This window comes from Chrysoperla carnea, chromosome 1, assembly GCF_905475395.1.
Source record: "Chrysoperla carnea chromosome 1, inChrCarn1.1, whole genome shotgun sequence".
NCBI classification, from domain to species: domain Eukaryota; kingdom Metazoa; phylum Arthropoda; class Insecta; order Neuroptera; family Chrysopidae; genus Chrysoperla; species Chrysoperla carnea.
Window position 1 is genome coordinate 37,121,333 of NC_058337.1, and position 20,664 is coordinate 37,141,996.

A 20,664-nucleotide genomic window follows, 5' to 3' on the forward strand; every position below is an offset into this window, starting at 1 on the left:
TAGTACCACGTAAAACTTAACGGTTTCGATAGCATATATCTGACTCCTGTTCTATCGTTCGCTTGACTGACCGCAGTATGTGTGTGTACACAACTATTACAACCAAACCTCAAATGATCAGTTTTAGTAAAGTCAACGAACTTTTTGGTCTGGCTGGCTCTTCCATTATAATCTTTTATACAAAAAATTAAACAAAACGTATTACCATGTAAACATAATAGAAGCAACAGCTATTAATATAACTCACCATAAAAAGGTAGGCCATACAAACTATTAATTAATTACATCGATATTAATAGTAAATTGACTGTTGTATTATTCATTACAAGTTCCTATTAGGTTTAAGGTAGTACCAGCATGAAATCACTTTTCGACAGATTTGGCCGAATTTTTTTTCTCGGGTTTATAATAGCTTTATTTATGAATTCCTAAAATTTCATAATTTTTGACCGTTTAGATCGCGAGATATTTAAAGACAAAGTTCGCGATTTTGAGGGTCATGTCCCATTTAAAGCATGTAAAATGTCCGGTCTCTCCAACTATTTTTTATGATATTATTATATATTGAAGAAAAAGTAGAAAAAAATGTTTATACAATACAATTCTAAAAAAAAAATTTAGAAATTAATTTTCACTTTCGAGATATTAATTTTGACGTAAATTGATCGAAATTGGGACGTTGGCATAATTATTTCCCATTTTAAACGGTCAAAATTTCTGAAACTTTGGGAATTAATAGTAAGCATTATTAAATTCTTAAATTTAATTTTTCGTTAAATTCTGTCGAAAAAAAAATTGTACCATTGCTTTAACATAGAAACTGCAAATACCATGCTGGTACATCGTTAAGTAATTTTAAATGGTGGAAACGCAAGTAAATCATTTAGTACGTATGTATAATGTATATCGTATGTATTTATTTGCGCTCTCACCTATTTATACAAAAACTAAATTTTTTCAGATATTACCTAAACTTATTTGTTTGAACGAGACTAAACTACCAGAAGCGTAAGTTATATAACGCTTAAAATAAACTTGTTTTCTTAAATGTTTTGCCTGATAATAATTATGTATAGACTATAAAAGAACTTGTCGAAACTTGTTAAAATATAGCTCAATATAATTTGATTAAATTTTCGGAGTTCCTGTGAGCATTTGACACCACATTTTTCAATAATAAAATATATATGTATAATGCAATAAATTATTTGTTATTGTATGTTAAATTATATAGTGGATATATTTTTTATTGTATATGTTATTAGAAATAGGCGAATGCCCATGTTTTCACCAACAAATTTATTTTGTTTTTGGTGTTTATAGTTTTGGCTCATGCACTTTCCAGAAATTATAAAACGGCATTTTACCCAATGTGACACAAATTTTTTTGACGGAAATGAATAGACAGGCGTTGTTGGCCTCCAAGTTTAAAGAAAATCGAATAAAACTGGTGATTGAAATATCACTACCATATATTTCAATTTAATTTGGAACACCGATTGTAACAAAACCATGATCGAGCACTCATTCAACATGTGATCTGTAGTTCAAACTTGATATTAAATCCTATCAGATTTCACAGGAGGTGGTTGTATTAGATTTCCTTTGCTTAAAGTGTATTTAGAAATCCATTTGTAAAAATGAAACATAATTATAGACCTGAAACCAATTTTTCTTAGCATACTAGCTGTTTCCCGTGACTGCACTTTCGAGTTATCTTTTTGGATTACCTAATCAAAACTATATGGAACGAAATGCTGTATACTTTGATGAAAACCGGAGTGACCAAATACCACTAAAATCGTGTGTGGTGTTTTGAGAATTATATTTTTTGTCAGTTTATTTTATATGTATATTTCGGTTGTCATCCATACAATCGCAAACAGAATTCAATGATTTCAAAAAATACTTTTTCCTCAAAATTCCATTACATTGAAATTAGAACAGCCGTTTCTGAAATTAGTGCTAACAATATCTAGACACATTCAATTTAATAATATCAATCTGATTAATTAAATATTTAAAGGTTTTTGGAGGCCCAAATTTTTTTTCTTTATGTATTTGCAGATAATCGTTCATTCACTCGCCTAAATTCCAAGCGCTCCTATAGATAAGTAATTAGAAAAAATAAATAAAATAAAAGGTATTTTTTAATATGAAAAAATTTAAAATTGATATTAATCACATACAAATAGTATGAAACGTGACGATAATGGGCTCATTGGAAATCAAATTTTATGCCATTAATTGTGACCCTGAGCACACCATGTCTTGATCGTATGATGCGTAAATTGTGAATACTATTAAAACCATACATGACAAATATTAATTGGTTCTAGTGGGAGTCAATTTGACACCTGACAGATAATTTGTGCTCTATAGGTTTTGTTACTACACCGTAAATACCTACACAAGAATAACGCTTCAAATATTCGAATAGTTGCATCATTTTTGTGATTTCCCAACTATGAATTATTTTCTACGGGGATATGTCTTGATTGTGTCTACACCACCAGCTGCATGATAAAAAGTTTCAAAATACGACTTCCAGATTGCCATGTTATTCAAATCCAGTGCACAAATCATGTTTCAATACAAATGACATAAAATTAGCTGTCTAATGAGCCCAATATGTGATGATTTTTTATGGGCTGAATTTCGATTTAAAGTTTATACCCATAAATAAAATACACGTTTTAAATAAAAATACAGTGATTTATTTAAATTTTCCAAATCGCACCTTTTACTTGACATATCTTATCACTCTCTAAAAACGAAATAGTGAAAAATATAACAAATCACTATTTTGTAGTGATTGTTCACAATTTGCTAGTGAGAAGTACACCACTATTTGAAATAGTGGTATTCGCACCGTGCGTGAGTTTTATAGGAGGCGTTTCCATGGTAACGATACACTACTTTAATTATAGAATTGTATGGATGCATATATAATTGTATGTATTGCATTCACATTGAAAGTTTAATATTATTGTCTCACAAATTTAAATAAATAATTATGATAATTTACATTTGAAAAATAATATTTGTCCAATTTGATTTCTTATTTTCACAATTTTTAATGCAATAAGTTTAATTAATTAGTGTTTTTCAATAATTTTAATTTGACATTCACTATAACATTTACATGTAAAGAACAGCAAATTAGTCATAACAACCGCTTTTATGTCCAAAATTTTTTACTGAAAGCGCTGCCATCGATTTTATTTTCCCTACCATGACTACGCACACAACTACTCACTTACTTCTCACTAGCAAATAGTGTATAGTCACTATTTTCACACTTCAAACTTCAGAGAGCATATATAAATTTAAAAACTATGGGAAAATATTAAATAATCATCTGCGAAAATATTTGCTGTAACATATTTTTACACAACATTTATTAAATATTAATTATTATTGCTTTTAGACATAAAAATTTTAACATATGCCACTCATATAAATCGAGTTCAACCTACATTTTTTTAAATAATAATTAATTTAAAAAATAACAATTTTATATAAATATTTAAAAAAAACATCATATTTAAAAAATATATTGTTGACAGGGAAAATGTAGGGAACAAAATTTATACACATCAAAACAACGGGTGGGTCAATAACTAATGCCACTGTAAATTCTTCTTCTACAAAACCGCTTCGAATATATATTTTTCTCAGAGAAAAGCTTGTATAACAAAAATTTTATAAGAGGGCTAATATTAAGAGATTAAATTTATCGTTCGGTGTACGGACGGCACTATGGAGATTAAATTTTAGAAATCGAAGATATTTACGTTGATGCTGGTTCAAGTCCACCCGGTCAGATGTCATACTGCCGAATGATGTGTGGTGATTTATTATTTATTCAAAATACACACCAACAATTTACCACACCTACATACATATACCACCAATTTTTATCATATTTACCCAATTGTTATACCATTAATGGTAACATTTGGTAAATCAAATAAAACAAAATAATTTGAATTTGTTTATTTTATAATGTATAATAAGCAATTTCGCTTGAATGAGGTCGCTTATTACATTTTTATACCATATATATGAGATATTTCAGAGTATATTAACTTTAGTCCCAAGTTTGTAAAGCTTAAAAATATTGAAGCTTCAATAAAATTATTTAAGCTACAAGCAAAAGATTGAAAATTCTACAAATTTTAGCGATAAATTGCGAGCCTATTGATTCTATTTTGATACGAAACCCATTCGAAATATTAAGAGAGTTAATACTCGGAGAAAATTGTTTATTTAAAAATTCATTTCAAAGCTTTTCTTTTGTTTTTCACAAAATCATGTTTTTTTGGAGGTTTTCATGACTTTATTTACCTCTACGATATGAAAGTTAAGTGGGTGTCAAGGAGGTGCCTTTTGGTGTTACTAACTTAGTCCTTCAATTTCCTTCTAATTTTTTTTAAGATCCATTTTTTTTTGACATCATTCCATGATGAAAGAAAAAAAAATTCTGTTCAATAAAAAGCATCTGAACGAAAGAAAATATAGCTCTAGCCCTACTTATTATTTTCAGAGTCTACTTATTCTATTCTATAAAATCGATTGTGTAACCATTAAAAACGGCAACATTTTTAATGTATTTTAATTATTTTAGATAAGAAGAGTTAGAAAGTGGAATATTTATTAATCAATTAATTAGAGAATGAAAAGCAGCAAATTTTGGATTTTTGTGACAATAAGAATCTGAAGTGATGTATCTATCAATATGAGTCAGTTTTCTATAATTATTAAAATCGAATTTGTTTTATGTCGAGAAATTAAAAGAACTAAAAATGGGAAAGTACTATGTCGACTATAATTCGATTGTGAAATTTATATTTTAGTGTTTGCTGTTGATGTGTTTCATAAGGTCCGACAATTGTATTTTTTGGAAAATCACTATTTTACTTTTCCTTTAACTTAATTTCTAAGTGGCTGATAAATAAATGAGCAAGAAAAGGTGATAGTTTATTGTCCATAGAGGTAGCTGGAGTTTGTATGTAATAGGCCCTCTTTGAAAACAAGAACATTTTGTCCTTTACTTAGTTGTGTTTAGAAAAAATTGTGACACTGGGTTATAGAGCAGTGACAAAAGAAATAAGTTACAAGAAATAAGCCAAACTTTTGTTCTATCTCTACCGATGAGTTCTACGGACCCAAGATTCAATTAACATACGTTGCTCAATTACGAACTGAAACTTACTTTTTACGACCTGAGCATACCATAAACATTTCAGCTTGATATCTCTTTTTGTTTTTGAGCTATCATGTTGACTGATGGACAAACGGAAGTAGACAAATTAGTTGATTTGATGAACATGTATACAAAAATTTTGTTCGTATCATCAATATTTTAAAGTGTTACAAACTTGGGACTAAAACTAGTATACCTTGATATATAGATATATTTTATTTTATTTATTTCATATATACAGGGTATAATTACTTTGCAAAGAAGTAAGCTATGCCAAAACTAGTCAAAACGAATTATTTGTGTTGAAATTTAAACATCGAACCTTTTGGCGGTTACAATACTTTATTGAGTAGTTATGACTGTAATTTAATATTTAAAAATTATAAAAGGATGCAAATTTCAAAAAGACCTTTAATCAACGCCTTTTGAAATTCTGAGCCACATTCGTTTTCTTTAATCATATCATAAAATAAAACAAATGACAAAATTTATATAATGTATTAATATAATAATATATATTTGTGAGAAAATAACATTTCAATGGATGTTGGATATGCACAAGGAAATCATTGTCGATGTGGGTTGTACGTACACAACTAATTTCATTTTATGTTAACATGTGTTCAAATTTACTTTTTTTCCTATGTGCAAAAGAGGTATATTTGTATATATACATTTAGGAAAATGTATATTAACAACAGGGGTTGTGTTTTAGTTACTGAACAACCATCTTTTTATACCATGTATATATGAAATATACATAGTATATTAAGTTTAGTCCCAAGTTTGTAACGCTTAAAAATATTGATGCTACGAAAAAAATTTTGTTATAGGTGAGAAAAGATATCAAGCGGAAATTTTTACAGAGTAATCAGGACGTAAAAAGTGAGGTCGAGTTCGTAAATAAGCAACATAGGTCAATTGGGTCTTGGGTCCGTAGGACCCATGTTGTAAACCGTTAGAGATAGAACAAAAGTTTAAGTGTAAAAAATATTCCTTATAAAAAAAAAACAACTTTTATTTGAAATACTTTTTCGTAAACTTCATTATTTAGCCGTGAGGGCGCAAATTAGGCGTAAATTTGATAGTATGTATGTGTTACATGTATGTATGTGTAATGTAATAGAGTAATCAACACTGTCTATACATGGTATTTCAACAATTAACTCAGTCAATTGTTTGTTTTCACTTGCTTTTATTTATTTTTTGTTACTTTATATTTGCACAAAATTACATTGCTAGTAGAGGCATTTTAATCACAATGCTGTTTATTTTAACACTGAATACTTATTGCTACGTACATATCACATGTATCAATAGCCTTGCAGTACGCGGTTTAGTGATAGTTCAGTAACAAAAATTGAAAGGACATAATTCGTGTAACAAAATAATATTTACAATAAAAATTAATGTAAAAATGAATTAATGCGTAATGTAAAATGATAAGCTCTTAGATAAGAAATAATTATGGAATTGTTACTAAACCATCGCCCTATAAGCTCAGTTGGTCAAGGCGTAACCAATTCCGCCCGCGGTATGCTTAGGGTAGCGGGTTCGATTTCCGCCGTCGCAGCATAATTAATTTAATTAATAGTTGTGATGGGCTGGTGTAGTAGATGGTATATGCATCAAGGAGGTCTCTGAAATTTAGAAGCTGATAAATGAAATTATCAGCGGAAAAGTGGTAAAACACATATATGGTATCACAATGAGCTCTATAGCCTAAGTGTGTCCTTCGTGGACAGCCTATATAACCTTACCTAACCTAACACTAAACTGTCATTTAAATTATCCGTACGATTTTCTGATTTCAGATACAAAATAACCTAGCGGTGCCTTTGAAATTGTATTAATATTTTTTTTTGTAGACGTGTCTTGGTTTTAAGGTTTTACTTATTTTTTGGCGTTTTATACAAATTATTCTGTTTTTTAAATCGTAGCATCTACAGTTTGCTTAATTTTACCGTAGGATGTAAGCATACAAAAATTTTACGACTTGTTAAATGTTAATTTTGATTGAGAAACGAAGGGAAAAGTGCAAAATTATAAATGAAAATCATATTCGTTTCATTATCAGTCCATTGCTGGATGAGGGTACTATAATTAGGCAATTAAATGATGATAATTATGCAATAGGTGATAATGAGATATTTAATGATATAGAGATCATTAATGAAGGATAATTATACTGTTTTACTTACGTGTAGATACCCGTACAATGATGCCAAAAAATGTAATATTGCAGTGAAGGTTTGTTAAAAGGCTACATCGAACTATTTTTGATCTAATGGACCCGTTAAATGAAGCTAAGATACTAGCTCCCGTTTTTGTCACTTCCATGCTGGAAGATTCTGTTAACAAGCAACAGCTATTAAGTTAACAGCTACAACAGTTTTTTTTAAACCAAAAGAAAAATTATTAATGGGTTTTACAATTAAGATTTTAGTGCCTTAATATCACAAATATCAACCATCGTAGAAACCATTATTGGCTTAAAATATTATACCAATATCATAATCGACATTTATTTATATACTTTCTATTTCTTTTAAATATTGTAAGAAATAATTCTATAAATATTTTGAAAATTATAATTACGAATTTTTGAATTGAATTGAATTACACAATTTCTGCGATTAATTTTAAATTTTTATGGCTTATATCAAAATTGGAGTATAATTCAAATAGTTTGTCAAAGTAATTGAGGTAAATGTGAAATTATGATCGCCTTCATCACAATAAAGGAAAAACGTTTATACTTAAAAATAATATAATCGGTCATATTTTCATGGGATCAAACCAAAGTTTATCTAGGTCATTTAATAAATGAGTTGAATTGAATTAAATATAATTTATTTATAAATGATAATTTTTAATTATTTTAAGTAAAGAACATATTTTTGGTAGTTATTCAACTAAAGAAACAGTGATTTAAGTTACCACTTAAACCTTAACTACAAAAAGAAATTGAGATGTTTATTTAAAAACATAAAAAGTCACGCAAGTTTGAAGAAATTATTTAGATGAAAAGAATTATTTTATTTATTTACAATATTTTGTTTTGTATTATTTGTACTTATACACGGTAAAATATGCATGGCGTTTACTATAATGCTGGCTTGGTATAGAGACAGATACTATAGTATCTATGTCAGCATAAGTATTATTACAGTATTGAATAGGGCAATCCAGAAGTATTGTGGGTATCGTCAACCAGTATGAGCCTGACGACCATAGTGCATTGACTCGCGTGTCATAACTATTGCTAAAGTATCTATTCCCTCAATATAGTACACAAAATGGCGTACACAACGATGCTGACATAGTGATACCCACAAAAAATTTCTTATCATGCTAAATAAACAATAAAATTTTTTTTTTTTTTTAAATAATAATGTGAAAGCAACCAACTTTTATACAAAAGTATCTTTGTATAGTAAAATCTGTTGTAAGCTTATTATGGAAAATTCTGACCGAAATACTAAATTTTCATGAAGTTATAGCCCTTTCATGTACGTTAATTTTATATTTATAAAATAAAAAAAAATTCTTTCTTTTACTTTGTTTGTTTGTTTGTTTTTTTGTTTTTTAAGCTGAGAGAAAGAAAGCTAGACAAAAATCTAACTATTCGTTTGACCTAAAAGATTTACATATGTTAGTGATTTAAAAATAGTTAAACTATGCGACCTTCTACGAAAAAAATTATTATAGCCCACAAATTTAAGTTAAATTTTTTTTTGCTTAATTTATGCTATGATTAACAATAACGATCTTTTAAATTTTTTAACTGTTTTGCATTTTGTTTGCATTTAAAAAATTTAAAACTGGAGACTATAAAGCGGTGGCTTTTACTTTTAAGCCTAGTGAAGCAGGAGGGTATCAAGCTAGTGAATAATAAAGTAGGTGTTCCCAGTTAGTTTTAACTAGAATTTTAAATATTGCTCTTCGAATCATCTAATGTGAGTTTAGTAGCTACTAAGTTTGGTATTGCTGTTAATTTAGTTAAAAAATTTGGCACTCCATAAAATTGTTAATGTCTCGGCTCACTGAAAGCAATTACATAGGCAGCAACGAGAGTATCAGCCACTACTTAATTATTTTTCATTCATAAATTATATTTTTAATTTAGTTTTGAAGTATATTACAGAATTTAATTACCGTAAATAGTATACGAAATAAATGTAAATTTAATGTTTTGGCAAATGTAGGCATATAATTTTCAAAATTAAATTTCCGTGCTATGTGAGGTTTATTTATAAATATTGCACACATATATACTACATTTGGTCGTTGTTATCCTTTTACTGTAATGAGTACTTCGTTAGAAGAATCCTTGTTACTCTCTTTGTCAATTCCCTATTGTCCATTTCAAAACAGAAAAAATAAATAAACAAACAAAATTCTATAGAATTGACGGCCTCCTGATACATATAATGAACAAAAAATATATAAAAATATAAAATTTGCATTTCAAGGTTCATTGGATTTTCTATATTATTTTGAACTGACGTGAATAAACTATGAATTACTTGTTTGATACATCGAATATTCAAAGCTAAGGCTCGGGGCTCGAAGCCCATTGTGTGCCCTTGAACTGGAAGAATACTGAAATAGTAGTTTTGCATTTTTATTTGTGCATTTAGTAGAAAATTCAATACATTCTCAGACTCCTATGGTCACTGGTCGATTCCGGGAATGTGCTTTTCCTATGAAATTGCTTAAAATAGAACTTTTCAAATACAAGCCATTTTTTCTGAAATTGTTAAACAATAAGGACTTTTTGGTAGTGTTTTACATTCAGTAGGCAAAAATTTATTTTCTGGTTCTAAATTTACTTTCCCGTACTGTTATTTATTTTTTGACTGTAATCTTTTAAAATATCAGACAGGTTATCTTGCGTCAAAACACTATCAGTAATTTCAGAAAAAATAGCTGGTCTAACAATTTTCTATACGTTGTTTTAGTTAATTATAGAGGGTTTATTTTCCAAATTGAATATTATAATGTCCAGCAGTTATTTCGTTCTTATGTGCTTATATGTGTACTAAATTTAAAGTTAATTACAAAAACATATTCTTTGGCAAAGCTAAGCTATAGGCAGCTGCAGGCAATGTACTGGAAGCGGAGTACTTCGGAAATGGTAACATTTCATTTTTTGTCTATTATTTGACTTTTTGGTTTGATAGAAAATAGTGTGACAGAAAGAATGGTTACTGATCAATTTTAACATCTGACAACATGGCTAGGATACACAAATGATGAGCGCTACGGGTCTTCCAGCACACCGTGACTGTTATAAGAGTTGGTTGAGCTGAGAGGGATAGGACGCAATGATTTATTTCTCTGTAACTGCTCAGCTCTTATCATAGCACGATAGATCCTGCTGCTTTTCAACTGCTCCAAGTAATTCAAGTTTATAAAGGTTTATTCTTAAAAAATAAAGTTCAAATCATTGGAAAACATTCACTTTGGGCGTTTGTATTTACAACAACCTAAAAATGTTTCATCCTAGAAGTAATGTTACTGGTCTCGAACAAGCCATGGATAAAAAATGATTTTTCAACCATAAATAATAAATTAACTAGCTAGAGCCATGAGGAAATCCCGCCCAAAGAAATAATATATAAGTGATAATTTACTTTCTTTTTATTTATAGGCAATTTTATTACAGATATGATATACAAATAACATAATGAACAAAATGAAAACTTATTAATATCTCTTTAGCCTGTTTTTTTCCTATCCTCCATTTCTTTAGCCTGATCGAGTCAGGATCTTTTGTAGGTATCATAAACGACTTTACGTTTTAAGTGTATCTAAGTATAATTTTTGTTGTTGTTAATAACTAACAATAATAATTGTTTAATAATTTATTTTTAATCTATCAAAAATCATTAATTTTTCAGTCTCAGTCAGAGTCGAGTGGTTTTAATTTTTAGTTACAATGATTCTGATTGGCTGCTTATTTTAATTAATAGCTAACTATCCGTTTTCGGATCTAAAAAACGGAAGAGGTCCTCTTGTCTTAGAATTTTATTTTCTATGTACGACACTATGCAATACTTTTCACTATGATTTCTCGTTTCTATTTCACTATAAATACACCTGTTAAAATTTTGTTTACCCTTTTTCTATAATTTGCATGTCAGTGATTGCAAAACACATGCTGGACCATACAAATTCTTGAAGCTTTATGAAGTATATGCACCGATTCTGCTTATTTTAATAGTTCTTTCAGATCCATCGAATAATATATATAATCAATACAATATACAGGATTGTATTGATTATATATATTATTCGATGGATCTGAAAGAACTATTAAAATAAGCAGAATCGGTGCATATACTTCATAAAGCTTCAAGAATTTGTATGGTCCAGCATGTGTTTTGCAATCACTGACATGCAAATTATAGAAAAAGGGTAAACAAAATTTTAACAGGTGTATTTATAGTGAAATAGAAACGAGAAATCATAGTGAAAAGTATTGATATAAAGCGGGGTGGTTTACATTAGAAAATATGTTAAACGGGTAATTCAATCCCGTATCGTGTTTGGTTACAGTGAGAGGTAACGCGACAATGTAAATTTTTAAAATGAGAAATTGTTCAGTTTCATTTTAAGTAAGTGTCAAAATCAGATGATATAAAACTCGAATAACATTGGCTTAATCACCTGATCGAAGCCTATGGGTTGACATTACAATTTGTCAGACACTTGGATAAGTAAATTCATGTATAAATAAATACTACATTCGAGGCGAATCGCTTATTATAAGGGTTCGTATATCAATACTTTACAATCAAAAATTATTCGTTTAGAATGAAACTGCGAATTTTAAGTGTCGTAAATGTAAGTAGATATATATTATTTTTTTTCCTTACCTAGTTCGGTAAGTAGGATTATTAAACCTTGTTCCGAAGACTGGGCTTTATGTAAGGGAGTAGTTTGGAGTCGAGACTGAGAATATAATATTATATTAGGCATATTATCAAAAAGTGAGATAGACTTACTTCTTCTCACGAGTTACAAACTTGACAAATTCGAGATGGGTCCCACTTAGAGAGTATATTTATTCTATATTTGTACATAATAATTTTACGTTCATCTAGCCCATGGCTCAAATCTGGCTAATTTTGCGGAGTTTTCCGATGTTTGTGCTAAGATTTATTTTAGTAGGATTTTCAGCGGGCTTGATATATTTGTAGATATTGCTATAAGTAGAATTATCCATTCTTTTCTCATCTTTTGTAAAAATTTGACAACAATATTCGTTCGTTATGAGGTAAATAGAATTTCGCATCCTGTGAATTTTGAGAGCCCCAGAGCACGTTGCATTTTACCTGATGTTTGGGCTATTATCTAACTCCAGAAGTCTTTTGTAACAGGCTTTTGGAAGACAGATATCATGCATTTTTAGTAATTCAAGCCAGCATTTTAAAATAAGGTTCAGTGTTTGTACCGCTAATGAATTTAAACCAGTTTCCGCTATTATCATATAATGTGAGGTTATTCTCTGCCAGCAGAACATACTTTAAGCAAAGTTCGAACACAGAGCCACAACACCAATGTGCAGACAGTCACCAAATTAGCAACGAGTAACATACGTTTTATAAGAGTAATAATTGGAAAAGCGATTATCTGGTAGTCGAAATACGTATTAATTATAATACAAAAATTGATCTAGGAAATTGGGGCAAAAATATAAATTTTTATTTTTATATCCAATGTTTTTATCTGTTTTCGATGCTACATTAACGTGAAATTTGATTTAACCAAGACAAAACAACTGGATAAGTCATGTATTGTGTTTTCTAATTTATTTTCATGTTACTTATATTTGGAAACACTGGACTAAGTCTATCGGATCATCGCAAAAAATAATTGCTATTAAGTTAATTACAATAAAGCAATTTAACATGCAGAAGGTACAATAATTGAGTGCAAATGTCTAATCTAATTTATGATGAATCCAGTACAACATATTGTATTAAATTAAACGTATACATTTTAGTACATCAATAAATACAATAGCACGTAGGTATCCATTAAATATTCTTCTCTTTTAATTGAATCATAAATTTAATTTAAATTTATCTCTTTCAAAGGTTTATTTTTATTTAAATTATCAGAAAATTTTAAATGCACTAATTGTTATTGAATTAATTTTATTATACAGCAGTTATCATCATACAAACTAGGAATCATTTGCAACATATTCTCTCATATCGTAGTATGTGCAAAATATATTTGAAGAGAACTAAATACACCACATATAAAATATGTCAGAATAAATTATATTGTATTTAAAATTAACTACAGTATGCTATACTTTCCTAAACCTTATAAAGTGTCAGTTTTAATATTCACCATGTACAGATGAAAGGAAGTTATCCACTTTAAACCTAACACTGTTGGGTGGTTTTTAAATATACAATTATTGACATAAGAAATCTTCTTATTTGTGAGCAATTTTAATCTTGATCTTAATATTACGTTCTTGTACACCATATCAACAGCAGTTATGATAATGGCCAAAACTCGAGAATTCCCAGCGAGTGTAAGAAAATTTTCTTTTAATACTTTGATTAAGTATATATCAAATAATTCTTACCTAAAAAATACCCCCCCCCCCGCCCCCCACAAATTGGCATAAAAAAAAACATACCAAAAATTAGCACCATCCTAAAAAAGAAATCATCCCAAAATTTTTAAGAGGTGGTGATGTTTATCGAATATCTTCAAACAAATGAGAAAATTTGAAGAAATTTCTCACCAAATGCAAAAGAAAACCACATATCTCCATCATGTTTAGGAGAAAAGAGGCAGTTTTGGGGGTGTTTTCTCCATTTTCAGGCGGTTCCGATGTAAATTATGATATTTTTCGAAGTATTCTATTAATTTGAGTTTATTTCGGGATACTTTTTTTAACCGACTTCAAACAAAAAGGAGAAGGTTAACAATTCGACTGTATTTTTTTTATGTGTGCTACCTCAGAACTTTCAACTGGGTGAACCGATTTTAATGATTCTTTATCTATTTGAAAGCTGGTGCTTCCCGTGTGGTCATTTCATTTTAGTCTAGTTCTGACAACGGCATCCATGATAAATCCATAAAAGTCTTAAATTTGCATTAAGGATGCACGACAAGGGGACGAATAACTCAATTTTAACAAAAAGGAAACCGACTTCAAAAGAAAAACTTTTCCCAAACAAATTAATATGCACTAAAAAATAAATAAATAACGATAATATAATGTAGTTAAAATTATTGTTATTTTTGTCGGTGTCAGGCAAGCTAATGTAGCAAACTGTTCTGCCAGATTTGTTTCCTTGGCTGACATCGACTATAAAAATAACAAGTAACAAATAATTTTTCATACGATTAACGGTTCATGAGATATTTGATATGATATATTTGACATGTTATCAAAGAGGGCTGCTGAAACTAATATGATTAAAAACCTTATTAAATGACACTGAATGTCAGTCAATAGAGTCAATAACTCTTATCATTGTTTTTATATGTCCTCATACCTAACTGAGAAACTAAACGTAAGCTCGAGATTATATTTATTTAAGTTCGACTGATTTATTTTAATCGGAAATGTTATTGAGAAGTAGCTCATCCAAATTCTCTATTAGCGCAAGTCCAATAGGAGTCGGTCATAATTCTGCTACTTGAATATCATATTTCCGTTAATAATATTATGAAATGCGTTTGGATGTTATTGTTAAAAATTTCAAGTTATTTTACTGTAAAGTACAATTTCACTTTTAATAATTATTTTTCACTATAAAATTTATATTTTATAGTGACATGGGTATTAATAATTCCATTTATATTATATAAATACATAAGTTAGACAATGAATTTTGAAAATGAAGTTGTGGATAGAAATGGTTGGAATTATTTTTACCCATTAATCTTTGATTTGAAACATTTCTAGTAAACAAGTTATAGCAAAATATATTTTTTTGTTGTCTTTTCCTGTGAAAGGCTTTTTGTTGTGACTGAATTTTAACAGAGCCTAATTATTTTCCACCTGTATAGAGAATCTATTTTTTACTGACTTCCCTTAGTAGGTACCTATATGTTACTATAGAAACTTGAAGTTTTCATTTTTAACCCTCGAACTAAAAAAAAGGAGGTGTTTTAAGTTTGACCGCTATGTGTGTGGGTCTGTCTGTGGCATCGTAGCGCCTGAACCGATTTTAATTTTTTGGTTTCATTTGAAAGGTAATTTAACGGTGAGTTGTCTTAGATATGTTTCAAGTTTCAGATTAAGATTCCGTACCCGGAAAAACTAAAAAATTGGCGATTAGGACATCTAATTTTAAATTTAATTAATTACCATGGAAATCACTTTGATATTGATTTAAGAAAGAGTGTTATAAGTTTAAAGTGATTATTTGTCCGTCTGTGTTTTTCTCAGTGGCATTCTAGCCCCTAAACGGTCGAACCAACTTGATTGAGAATATTTTAGTTTCCAAAAATCGGCTTACAAGGAATAAATCGTATTTGTCGGGGGTTTTTTAAATTTTGTAAATTTCACTTGAACAGTAATTTGGAATGTGATAATGCAATCATTACCACTCTAGTACAGTAATGAATTATTTTTTCCACGCATGCTGAGTGAGAAAAGTATTTCTTATATCACGGGCGTAAACAAAGTTTTTTTTTTTTCAACAAACTTGCTATTGATTGAACTAATGATAGCTTAGTATGATAATATTATCTGAATGATCTTTTTTATTGTACATAATATTACATTTAATTGTCTGATACATACATACAGTTACATATTAGTCTATATTACACTACACACTACTATGTGTGTGTATTGCAATCATAGTACTTACTGTCTACAATAATTGTAAATGTTTGAAGTTCAGTGCAACTGTCGTCGGTCTACACTGTTCACTATACAGTATAACTGTTACTGCATTGTTATAGTACTTATCTATAAGTACTTTATTACAACTACATACCCCCTATATCAAACACAAAAATACGGGGTGACTTCTTAAATCACTGAGCAAGTTATGAAAAATGAGTACCTGGTTAAACAGCCCAGAAATATTACTCGGTATACCGAAAAGCACAACAAAAGAAATTTACAAAATTTAAAAAACTCTCGATAAATTTTTCGAATATGGAACCCTAAACTCGCACTTGAAACATATCTAAGAACACTATCTATTAGATTACCCATTCCTTAAAGCCTTTTCCAAGCTGAACCTGTTGTGAAGATCATCGCCCTAAACTTGTACTTGAAGCATAGCTAAGAACACCCCTCATTTAATTATCTTTCAAACAAAACAAAAAAATCTAAATCGGTTAATCCGTTTAGGCGCTAAGATGCCACAGACAGACAGACACAGGCTCACACACATAGCGGACAAACCTATAACACCCCATCTTTAGTTCGGGGATTAATAATAATAAAAATAAAACAATGAATGCTACACAAGTCTGTCTAACCACTCCTGGGCAAACATTCATGGTCTAGAACGTGCAAATACTCTTATAAAAGACTTCAGAGCGCTTAGAATTAGGAAAAAATCATTTGAGAATTCTTACTGACTATTGTAAACTCAATAAGCATATTCACAAATACAATTTTCCAGGGGAAAATCGCTGCAGATTTTGTCATGATGGGGAGAAAACTTAAGTATACATTCCGTGCAAATGCAAAAGTGTCTCTCTCAATCGGCGCCTGACATGGGATGTACTGATATACATTCAAGTAAAATATATGCGGTATCGTCCAGTAAGCTGTAGAAGTTCTGGAGCATCTTTGAAGGAGATCAAATTGTTCGAAGTTCAAAAAATCTTTTTTAAGAACTACTAGCTAAAATCTAATATAATCTAAACCAAAGAAATGGTCCAAATTGAAACCATGATTTTCTTTCTAAAGCTAATACGAAAAGTGCTTTGACTGTTTTTGCAACGTTAACAATTAAGGTCTCGATAATATAGTTTATAGTTTTAAGAATTTCTCGGCAAATATTAGGAAAACTGATACTTTTATAATAAGCAAAGTTGTAAAAAATATAGTTTACTACATTTACCATCAGCATATTTTTAAGATTGATACTTACGGGTACTTTTGGTAAAATTGATACTTACAGAAAAATTTAAGAAGAAAGTTCTTGAATACAAAGTTTGAATTTTTTATTTTAAAACTCTGTTTGAAAATTTTTCTGTAAATAGAAAAAAATGGGCTGATAATAAACTCTGGCTTTGTTCCTTGCAATTCTGTTATTAATCGAGAAATTCTTTAAGTTAAAAACGATAGTTAACGAAGTCTTTGTCGTTAACGATTCGTCTGATCCAAAAACGCCAAAGAACTTTTCATCTTAGAATCACATTTTTGTTTGGCTCAGTGATTTAAGGATACCCTGTATATTTAACACATATGCAAATTGCATTGTATACATATGGGTGTACTTCTATATATCAAGTACACAAGAAAATATTTCCGTTTGGATAGATGAGATTGTTACATGTACAATAAAAATACAGTTAGAGTCATTTATTTTATCAACACTTACGATACAAAGATATTTATTGAGATTTTCCTTTTCCCATGCGATAACTGGTATCGTAAGCTCATCGTATCTCGTAAATGAAAAGCCAACCTAAGCCCGTTTACACCTGTAAGCTTCAGCAATCGTTGAATTGAACTTAAAAATCATAGTAATTCGTTAAACTGTCTAAAACTGGCCTAGCATGTAGTTGAATATTTAAACGTGAGCCTGACTACTTATGTATGTTAATGGAAACATTTCTCAAAACTAGAATAGTGGAGTCGATGAGTGTTTTTACTTGGAAGTCCTCAGGAACAGCTCCGATTTTGATGATTTTTTTTCAGAACGATTATTTTTGTATATTATTTAAAATCAGAAACATTTCAGATGGAGGAAATAATCTGGAGGGGGAATAGCCAATGTCGTGACTGATATATCGACTACCAGCCTAAATCGCTAATGATAGAAGTTTGAAATTTCGAGAAGGCTTAATTCCATTCAAATTATAGAAGATATTCAAGAAAAAATCACTAGTTGTACCTATGAAGTTATCAATTCCAGTATTTAACCAATACTCTGTAAACTGTAAAACGATTTAATTAATACTCTGTTAGGGGTTTAATCAATATTCTGTAAACTGAAAACTCTGTTAAAGGATATTTAATCAATATTCTGAACATCTAAAAATCTGACTGTAGTGCAGAACTTGTAGTTTAGATTTTGTAAGCAAAATCATTATAATAATTTTAATTTTATCTACTGTTAATTTTAAGAAAATTTTGTATCTGAAAAGTTGTTTTAAAAAAAAATAACATCCTGATTATTTCATTTTGAAAAACGGATAAAGGCTTTGAGAATTAAAACGTTAAATTTACTACTACATTTTTCGAAAATACAGAATATTTGAAAACGTGAATTTTCGTGTATTTTGATCGTAGAACCTGAAAATAACATATTATACAGTGTTATTAAAAAAAATACAACTTTGATTCATTTCGTGTTTTCCGCACATTCTGTATATAACGAAAAAAAAAGCCTGCATTTATCCCAGATACATAATATCCTTAAAATCAAGCAGATTAGTCTTAATCTTCCGTGTCGAAGAACTCGAATAACCCTGTAGTATTATATATAGATTCAAGTTACTTTGTAAATGTGAAATGAAAAAAATTCTTGAATTTTCCGTAAAATTATTTAATTGCGACCATTGTTTTACATAGCACAGTCTCTTCTTCATGCAAAAATTATTAATGATGAAAGTTAATTGCAATTTATTATGCATAATAAAAAGTTTTAGATTCAGATAGATATTTGGATCAATACGATAATTATAAATGAGTCTAAAGTTGTATTATTTGTTTATAATTTAAATTGCGATTTTAGTTAATATAGTGTTATCTTCTAGCTAAGAAAATTTTGCTCTAAAATATATGCATGAGAGTTATGTATAATGTAATGTTAACATGTTTAATGTATATACATACATTTAAACATTAAAAGTATTAAGACTGTCTGTATACAAAACTTATAAATTAATAGACATATAATATTTATATACAGGGTTAGCCATTTTAATCCATACACCTTAATATTTCGTTTTGTAGTAAACCAATCAAGAGATAACAAAAGTTGCAGAGTTTGATGGGGCACATACGTCTGTTATCAGATTGGACCTAGTTCTTTGGGATTCTTAAATATCCAATTTAGATTCTAAACGGTAAGAGATGAAATAACACTTTAAAATAGAAAGTTTATTCTCATAAAAAAGCATTTAAAAATCGGAAAACAGAATAATTAATGTAGAATTGAATATTGAAAAAAGTCTGGTATTTTCCCTGAATTTTTATACATTATGTACAGTTACCTTTGAAGCGCGCAATGTTATTGAACAATGACTACCATATTCTAGAGATTTTAGGATAAGGATATCATCTTTCAGTAATCTTTTTATGTGGATCAAAATGATAAGTATTTAAAAGATATTATTAGATCTGAATGAAAATAGTTTCCGGATATGTCTCCTCAAATAATACTTTGTGGATTTATGAAGCTTTTAGACAACATGATGTATTCGACTTTTACTATAAATATTGCACACCTATACAGTTTGTCATATAACATATATAATAAATTGCATGTTCTATAAATAACAAAAATATATGTTGTATATCTACTACAACTCATAAGAGGCAAATTATTGCTGTTGTCATTTTAAAAACAATTGAAACACTTTGAAGTTCAACTGTTATTAATAATAATCTACATATCATCTCATCAAAAGACAAGATAAAAAAGAATGAAAATATGTATTTGTGCATTTAAAATATTGGTAGATTTCAATTCCATTTATATACTAGATCAAACAAGTGAAAACAAACAGTTGAATGATTTAATTGATAAAATACCATGTATAGACAGTGTTTATTACGCATTCGATTGTTTTTTTTAATGTTATGTAAGTAAAGAAAGATAAGCAAACAAACACATACATAATATATGCAATCTGAAAATATAAAATAAAAGCAAAAGATATATACATACTATATAATGTTTCTAAGCTAATTTCAGCCCTTACGCGTAAACCGTGATGTTTACGAAAAAATATTTCAAATAAAAGTTGTTTATTTTATAAGGAACGGTATACAAGATGGGTCCTACGGACCCAAGCCCTTTACCTATGTTGCTCATTATCGAAATCGACCACACTTTTTACGCCCTAAGCACGGTATAAAATTTCAGGTTGATATCTCTTTTCGCTTTAAAGTTATCGTCTTAACAGACAGACATACAACCGGAAATGGACTATTTAGGTGATTTTATGAATACCTATACCAAAACTTTGTTTTTGTTGCTTTGTTTTGTAGTTTTTTTTTTGTCTATATTATTATGCTTATAGATTCTTCAAATACTGACGAAATAATG

General features: G+C 29.1%; 1 protein-coding gene across 1 annotated transcript in view; it reads right to left on the bottom strand.

Moving 5' to 3' along the window:
* The window catches only part of LOC123304024 (adenylate cyclase type 6), a 229,251-nt gene that overhangs the window by 69,167 nt on the left and 139,420 nt on the right, over positions 1-20,664 (bottom strand). The window contains 1 exon segment of the mRNA XM_044886331.1: positions 15,836-15,859. Within this exon segment, the coding sequence (XP_044742266.1) occupies positions 15,836-15,859 (24 nt within the window).